Source organism: Lathamus discolor, chromosome 3 (assembly GCF_037157495.1).
Source record: "Lathamus discolor isolate bLatDis1 chromosome 3, bLatDis1.hap1, whole genome shotgun sequence".
In the NCBI taxonomy this organism is placed as follows: Eukaryota; Metazoa; Chordata; class Aves; order Psittaciformes; family Psittacidae; genus Lathamus; species Lathamus discolor.
In genome coordinates, this window is record NC_088886.1 from 22,153,240 (window position 1) to 22,161,276 (window position 8,037).

The 8,037-nt window shown below is 43.2% G+C and overlaps 1 protein-coding gene across 5 annotated transcripts in view; it reads left to right on the forward strand.

Moving 5' to 3' along the window:
- The window catches only part of KLHL20 (kelch like family member 20), a 32,075-nt gene that overhangs the window by 20,416 nt on the left and 3,622 nt on the right, over positions 1-8,037 (forward strand). For all 5 annotated transcript variants that reach the window (XR_010611451.1, XR_010611452.1, XM_065674019.1 and 2 more), the window contains 7 exons: positions 1,823-1,917; positions 2,531-2,646; positions 3,050-3,233; positions 4,418-4,561; positions 4,758-4,891; positions 5,492-5,700; positions 7,594-7,700. Coding sequence is in view for 3 of the 5 variants with exons in the window: in XM_065674019.1 (XP_065530091.1) it covers positions 1,823-1,917; positions 2,531-2,646; positions 3,050-3,233; positions 4,418-4,561; positions 4,758-4,891; positions 5,492-5,700; positions 7,594-7,700 (989 nt within the window). In the remaining 2 variants the exon portion in view is untranslated. The remainder of the gene's footprint in view (positions 1-1,822; positions 1,918-2,530; positions 2,647-3,049; positions 3,234-4,417; positions 4,562-4,757; positions 4,892-5,491; positions 5,701-7,593; positions 7,701-8,037) is intronic.

Sequence of the window (8,037 nt, forward strand, 5' to 3'; positions counted from 1 at the left end):
TACCACCTTTGGGAGTCTCAGCTGGGTCCAGCCTCGGGCACCCGGGACAAGTGGAGGATGCAGGAGACCACGCAGCACTTTCCAACAAGGCAGAGGAGGAAGATCTGGACTCAGAAAAAGAGAAGCTGGTGGTGAGAGAGCTGGCAAGCACAGCAGCTACACCAGCCCCAGTGACAAGTACAGCAGCATCGTTTGAGAGTTCTGAAGGTGTTGAATGGCCTTTGGGTACCCTTGGGACCTGCCTGCTGATTGTGATGGGGATCAGCATGTTGGCACACATACAGAGTGTGTTTTACCCACGACCATTTTGCCTGATCTCAAAAGTTAAGCAGAGTCGGGTTTGGGTCTTGTCTAGGGTTAGATGACGATATAGGAGGACCAAGAGGTTTTCCCCAAGGCTGGACAGTCATGAGTGGCAGGTTGTGTGGAACAGTATGGGTGAGTATCTAGTCCACTTGGTCCCTCCAGTGCTTTGGAAGTGTCGGAGATGGAAGGCAGCTCTATGGAGTCTCCAACGACAAGTTGCAGAAACTGCTGAAGGGGAGGGTGAATAATTTTGAGCCTGGTGGGCCCATGACACTTCAGGCCATCAGGGCAGAGATGCAACATACAGATGGACTCGTGATCGAGGGGTGGACTTAACAATGGACGCTATTGCCCAAGTTATTCACGAGCGTGAACACTGCAAACAGCCTCTCCTGCTCTGAAAGACTGTTAAAAGAGATGGAGCCTGACATCATGGACTAGGTGGACTCAGCAGCTTTATAGGGATTGGTCCATGCATGCAGGAATAATCTCTCTCTCTGTTGATGTGTGTGTGTATATATATATATGTGTGTATATATATATATATATGAGTGGTGGTATATTCAAAATGTGGGATCTGAGCATGACGTGAATAGTATGGAATAAGGGGTGGATACTGTCCTGGGTTCAGCAGTAGCAGTCATTTTTTTCTCCTTCTTAGTAGCTGGTGCAGTGCTGTGTTTTTGACTTTCGGCCTGGGAACAGCACTGATAACACCGATGTTTTTAGTTACTGCTCAAATGTTTACTCTGACCAAGGGCTTTCTGAGGCTCATGCTCTGCCAGGGTAGATGGGAAGCCGGGAGGAAGCAGAGACAGGACACCTGACCCAAACTGGCCAAAGAGGTATTCCATACCACAGCACATCCGGCCAAGGATGTAAACTGGGAGTTACCCAGAAGGACTAGTTCACTGCTCGATCGGGCTGCGTATTGGTCGGCTGGTGGTGTTGTATTCTCTTCCCTTGTTATTTCCCTTATCATTATTATTATTATTGGTGGTAGCAGTAGTGATTTGTGTTATACCTTAGTTACTAAACTGTTCTTACCTCAACCCGTGGGAGTTACATTCTTTCGAATCTTCTCCCCATCCCTCCAGGAGCTGGGGGAGGGCAGAAGTGTTGTTGGGGGGGAATGAGAGAGAGACTGCGTGGCTGATTTACGGCTGAGCTTAAACCATGACATAAGTAAACTAGTGTTTCAGGCAAATGTATTGACCTCTGTAATTTTGTAAAGGTTTTTAATTGTGACCCTGTTTTCAGCTGTTAATAGATCGAGTGGGTTGTTCCCTTTCAAAGACTGATATTTTGCTGGGTGTATAAATGGGTGTATTGGAAAGGTAAAGGTGCTGGAAGAGGAGCTAAAATGCCAGGGTTAGGCTGTGTAAATGACTGTGCATGTTTGCTAGAGGAATTATTAACTCTTTATCAAAATCTGTTGGCCACTATTTTCTATTTGGCTTCTTGCATCTCTGTGGGTGTATGTGGTTTACCATACATGTTCTGTTTTGTGTTTTAGGTCCTGCAGCATGTCCGTCTACCACTGCTGAGTCCCAAGTTTCTTGTGGGTACAGTGGGTTCTGATCCACTTATTAAGAGTGATGAGGAATGCCGGTAAATCTCCTCATTGATTTACACAATGGGATTTCATTGCATTGTGTCTGCTCTCTAAAATTGTCCTGATTTGTCGGTGGTAAATGGGTAATATCTCACAGTTTCCTCTCTTGCAACTGGGAGGAGAAGAGGCAAGAAAAAGTGTTTTCTGTTTGCATAATAGCCAGTGGTGTGCCCTAAAAATGTTTTTGTTCTCTCAAGTTTCCAGTGAAATAGTAAACTTTAAGTGTGCAGTTTTACTGTTGATAAAATACCTTTCAGTGTACTGTTTTCCACTTTATGTTTTTTGTTTTTCTAGTTATGGCCTTTCATTACAGCTTATGACTTGCATGGCATTCACAATCTCCTTAGGACTTAAAGTAGCTTTTCTGTGTAAAAAGTTTGCACTTTGATAACTTAATTGGATACTGGGATTCGTCTGTTATTTCCCACAATGGCAGTGAAGTGATGAGTTTATGTTTTGACTCGACCTGTTCATGCACTTATATAACTTGTGAATACGTGAAGTGTGTGACTATTGCTGGCTTCTGTTGTCATCAGTTTTGATTTGTATCTTCTTCCAAGATTGGTATCAGGCGAACTTTGGGGATTAATATTTTCCTATCTTGCACAGGGATCTAGTGGATGAAGCTAAGAACTATCTCCTGTTGCCCCAAGAGCGGCCACTAATGCAAGGACCAAGAACTAGGCCACGCAAACCCATCCGCTGTGGAGAAGTGCTCTTTGCAGGTACGTGTAGCTCCTGCTGTCTTAGGTCAGAAGAATCTGTTCTGGGTTTTCTTATGGTAGTGTTCTTGGAAGGCCAGTCCTCACAACATATTTCTGAAGTGACCTGTGCATTACAACATATTTCTGAAGTGACCTGTGCATTAATATTTGGAGGTTTGAGTTAATTTTCACTTTCTTGCTTGTTTCTTTGGTGCTATGAACACCACAGTGCTTCCAAACTTACATTAATAATCTTGAAAATCACGTTCTGTCTTCTAATTGTAGTTCTTAGAATGAGTAACTCAGGGACGGTAAGTGGGTCAAGACTCACAAAGTCCAGAGGGATAATTCATACCAGGCAGACACAGAGTACATGAGCTCAGTGCATTGTTATGACGCTGTTTCTTGTGCTTGGTTCTTACAGTGGGGGGCTGGTGTAGCGGGGATGCAATTTCCAGTGTCGAGCGCTACGACCCTCAAACCAATGAGTGGCGAATGGTGGCTTCCATGAGCAAAAGACGCTGTGGTGTTGGAGTCAGTGTTTTGGATGATCTTCTTTATGCTGTGGGAGGCCATGATGGTTCCTCTTATCTTAACAGTGTAGAAAGGTAGGTCTCCAGAAGGCCAGTGTACAAGATGTTAACTCTGAATGCCTAAATCTGGGTGAAGCCTCTTAAAAATGAATTCATTTTGCCAGCTGTGTTGTTGTTCTGTTGAAAACCTGAAATTTATACTATGTTATATACATTTCCTCCTCCCTTGTGTACCCTTTCAATATTGTGTTGGTTTACTGCTGAACTGGAACTTAAAGCATAACAGCTTGTGTCGTGTTCTCCCCAGCTTAACGAGACAATACATAGCCTTTGGTATAAGGAAGGTATATATAAGAGGTGGGTCTGGGTATAATTGGTGGGAGGAGTGCTGATCCTGGTTAACCTTCTTTGCAATTGTGGCCTTGTTTTTAGCATTATTGAGGAAGGTGAGGTTACAGTAAGCATTCCTTAGATGTTGAGGGAAAGATCCTGGAATTTTATTGTGGAGTGGAAACTAAAGATTTAAGGAACTTTGGCACTTACACAGAAGAAGGAAAATAGGTCAGTTTTAGACCTGTGAAAGACTTAAGTCAGAAAAGCTTTACCAGGCTTCATATGGCAATCCCCATAACGAAAAGCCGTAAGATTCAAGCACTGCTAGTACTATAAATCTTGGTCCTGTAACAAATACAGTGAACTATACTATGCAGATATGAATCTGTTTTCTCCTCGAGTCTTTCCTTCCCACATATCTCCTTGCATACTCCCAGGTTCCTAAATCATAACCCTAGCCTTACATCTCCTGCATCCTGCACTTTTCTTCTATGCACCATATTTTCTTGTCTCTGGATTCCCAAGTCCATCTGGCTCTTTCATCCTTTTATCTTCAGATGCAGGTGCTAGTGCTGGATGAGTTCTTGTGTAAACCTCAGAAAACGTACAGCAGAGTAACTCAGGCTGCTGCTCTTTGCATAGAAGCAAGTTGCCACATGTCAGCCAGTCTCTGGTAACCTGCTCTCTTATGAACCTGAACCTTTGATCTTCAGTTTGAATCATCTCACGCAGCAGTTTGAACATCCCTGGAATAACATATATGGGATGCATTATATGACTCAGAGGTTTTGTCTAACTTACAAATAGCTGCATTGCAGTCTAAGCTCAAGATAGGCAAGTTTCATTGCCTTAGTAGTTCCCAAGCATGAGAGAGTCTGAAACGTGCCTAGACAAGCAATTTACCCTGTTTGGTATGTTTTCTCTAGGTATGATCCGAAGACCAATCAGTGGAGCAGTGATGTGGCCCCCACCAGTACCTGCAGGACCAGCGTTGGAGTAGCGGTTCTTGGAGGCTACCTCTATGCTGTGGGTGGCCAGGATGGTGTCTCTTGTCTAAACATTGTAGAAAGGTACTTTCTGATTAAAAAAAAGCGGGGCTCAGGGAGAAGAAGGTCTCTTAGAAGGTGCATCTGATGCAGATGAGCTGGAGAGAGAGCAATTGCTGTACAGATCTCACAGGGATTTTTGTTTGAACAGAATAAGGTTCCTGCCCCTTTGTGAAGATGTAGACACTTCGCTAAGCTTTGTTGTTTATTCTTCTGCCAGGTATGATCCCAAAGAAAACAAGTGGACTCGAGTGGCTTCTATGAGCACCAGGCGCCTGGGAGTTGCAGTGGCTGTGCTAGGGGGCTTCCTTTATGCTGTGGGAGGCTCTGATGGAACTTCTCCTCTCAATACTGGTATGCCTATTGCTGTCCCTTAACTGCAGTCAGCACTTGTCGTGGTCCTGTTTGTCCTTTATGTCCCCAGATGGCTTTTGATTGTCTTAGTGATCAGTTTGTAGTTTTTTCTTCTTAAAATACAATTTTAATTCACTCTCCAGGCTTGTGAGCTCCTATGACCTGCTTGTGTCTTTTTCTTTGTTTTTTCTTGTTGCTGCATTTGGCAGTGTGTCCTGAATACAGTACTTTGATCATTTGCATTATAGTTGCAAGCATGTCTTTCTTTTTTTTTTTTTTTTTTTTTCCCCCTGCAGTAACCCTTTTCTGCTGTAGAAAGGAAATTGCTAAAGGTAAAACTACTGCAAGATGGTTATGCAGGTCAGTTTGCAGCATTGCCAGCTCCCTCTTGAGTGTAGATGCTGAATGTGATTGACTGTAGGGCTGGAGACAGGAGAGATAATAGCAAGAGTTCTGTAGAACAAAAGCATTAGAGTGAGGGATAACAAACTGGTTCATCATATTTTTGGTGTGTGGAAATTGTAGCGTCTTTAAAGATTGAACAATGCTTTGAATGCAGGTTCAAAAGTGCTAACCCCCACCGTGTCATTTCCTCTGCAGTGGAACGCTACAATCCCCAGGAGAACCGCTGGCACACAATTGCACCTATGGGGACAAGGAGGAAGCACCTGGGCTGTGCAGTATACCAAGACATGATATATGCTGTGGGAGGCAGAGATGATACAACAGAGCTCAGTAGTGCTGAAAGATACAACCCTCGAACAAACCAGTGGTCTCCTGTTGTGGCCATGACATCCCGCCGGAGTGGAGTGAGTTTGGCTTGATTTTCTTGTCTATACTATACATAATCACGTAGTGAGAACATAGTATAATGTCATCTTGTGAGGTTTTTCTCTTGCTTTCTCTGTACCTTCACCTCTCTTCTGTGAGAGAAAAGGGGGAAAGCTTTGCAAAAAGTCAAAGCTCTTTAGCAAGACTGGAGAATGAAGTGGTAGTCGTGTCATTCCATAAACAGCTGTTTAACATGCCTGAGGATGGGGAAATGGAGTAATTTAAGGATCTTTTTAGTAGTTTTGGTCCCTTGTATGGAGTCAACTACTTAGGTCTGAAACAGACGAGTTCTTCAGGTTTTTACATGGTGATGTAGGCATACTTGGTATGAGATACTTTTGGAGAATAGTATCAAAATGAGTACCCTACTCTCTTTGGGTGAATTAGGAGATGAACGTACTTGCATAGAAGAGCAAGCTAGGAAATCAAGCAAGCAGGTGTTTAGATATAGACTTCATCACAGTCTTTTACTTACCTTGAGATGTGTGTGGGAAGAAGGTTTCTGGGCTTTTGGTTAGTATGTTGCCTTTCTTCACTGAATCCTGTGAATATTTGGAGTTGCAGCACCTCATCAACTGCTAATCTTAGTGCTTTCTGTAGACTTCTTTAGAAAAGAAGTGGTTTAAGTAGTCATTGTGTTTAGGCAGATGCAAATGCCATGAATATATATCATTGGATAGAATCATAGGATGATTTGGGTTGCAAAGGACCCCGAGATCATCTTATTTCCAACCCCCCTGCTGTGGGCAGGGACACCTTCCTGGGTCGGAGGAGACCAGGGACCAGGTCACTCAAGGCCCTGACCAGCCTGGCCCTGAACACTGCCAGGGATGGAGCATCCAAAACTTGGGCGGCCTGTTCCAGTGCCTCACCACCTTCACAGTAAATGATTTCTTATATCTAAGCTAGATCTCCCCTGTTTAAATTTGAACCCATTGCCCGTGGTTGTTTCACTACAGTCCCTCATGGAAGAGTACTGAATTCTGTAGTAAAGAGTGGACTAATTCTTTCTGTAAGTTAGCATTTCTTTGGTGAGGCAAGTATGAATCATAATTTGAGCAGCTACTGGTTTTGGAGGCAGAGAACACGTATTTAGTTCCATCAAGACATACAGTTTGATGTCCAGTGCTGTCCTTTTTAGTTAATGATCAGGCATTGACTTTTCATGAGCTGCTTCTCTATTTGCTTTCTTTAAGTTGCTAAACAGATGTCTGTATCTGCAGCCCTCCTGAGTTTTATAATTTTCTCAGAGCCAAAACAAGCACTTTATATTGTGTTCTTGTATTTTCTCTGTTATGCCACAAGGTGTTTTCACTGAAATGATCTTCCTAAACCACAGAACTATTGGAGATTTCAGTGATTTTTTTTGTGCTTCGGGAGAAAAAAAGAGACATGCTGGAATCCAAGATGCTTACAGATGGTCCAAGCCCCAGCCTGAGAGGAGCAAGCCAGGGGCTTACATATGGGTCCCTAGTTCAAGCAAGTGTTCCAGGCTGTAGGCTGGTAGATATTCTGGTGCATGCATGTCACACTTGAAGAATTTCAGTCCAGGACATAGTAAGTTTTGTCTGACAAAGGCTTAGATTCTCATGTATCTGTTATAATTCTGGCAGTTCTAGTTCTTTTAGCTGGTAATAAGGGGAACCTTCTGCTTCTTCTCTAAGAGACTCTTTGTTTTGTGATAACTTTTCATGTCTCATTATTTTTAGGCTATTTTATTTGCCCTTCCCCCAACCAGAAAACCTCTACTGCAGACTGCCTTTCACCAAACATGATTATTAAATCCTTTTAATTCTAACCCTGCTTTTCAGGACCTGTCTTTCCAGGACATCCCAGCTAAGTAGCTGCTACCTGTGGTGCTTGTTTTGCAGGTTGGCCTTGCTGTGGTGAATGGACAGCTGATGGCAGTAGGGGGTTTTGATGGCACAACATACTTGAAGACCATTGAGGTGTTTGATCCAGATGCCAACACATGGAGGTAACTGTTAAGTTTGTGAAACAATCAAAAAAGCAATCTCCAGCTGTACCTGCTGACACCCAGCTGGAGGTGTCCCAGACAAATTAGAAGTGTGATGTACACTGTAGTGAAGATCTCATGTGTGGTAGCCAGCATAACATTGACTTGTGTCTTGTTGGCTTGCATGGAAGTGTAAGAAAGAGAATTACACTTTGAAAAATATCACAGTATGTAATTTACCTACAGCATCCCCATGTCTATGGTTGTGGCAGTTGAGAAACATTTTCTTGCAGATTTCTGCTTGAATTCCAGTCATTGGCAGCATTTTAAATAAAACTGGAGTGAGATTTTGACAGTT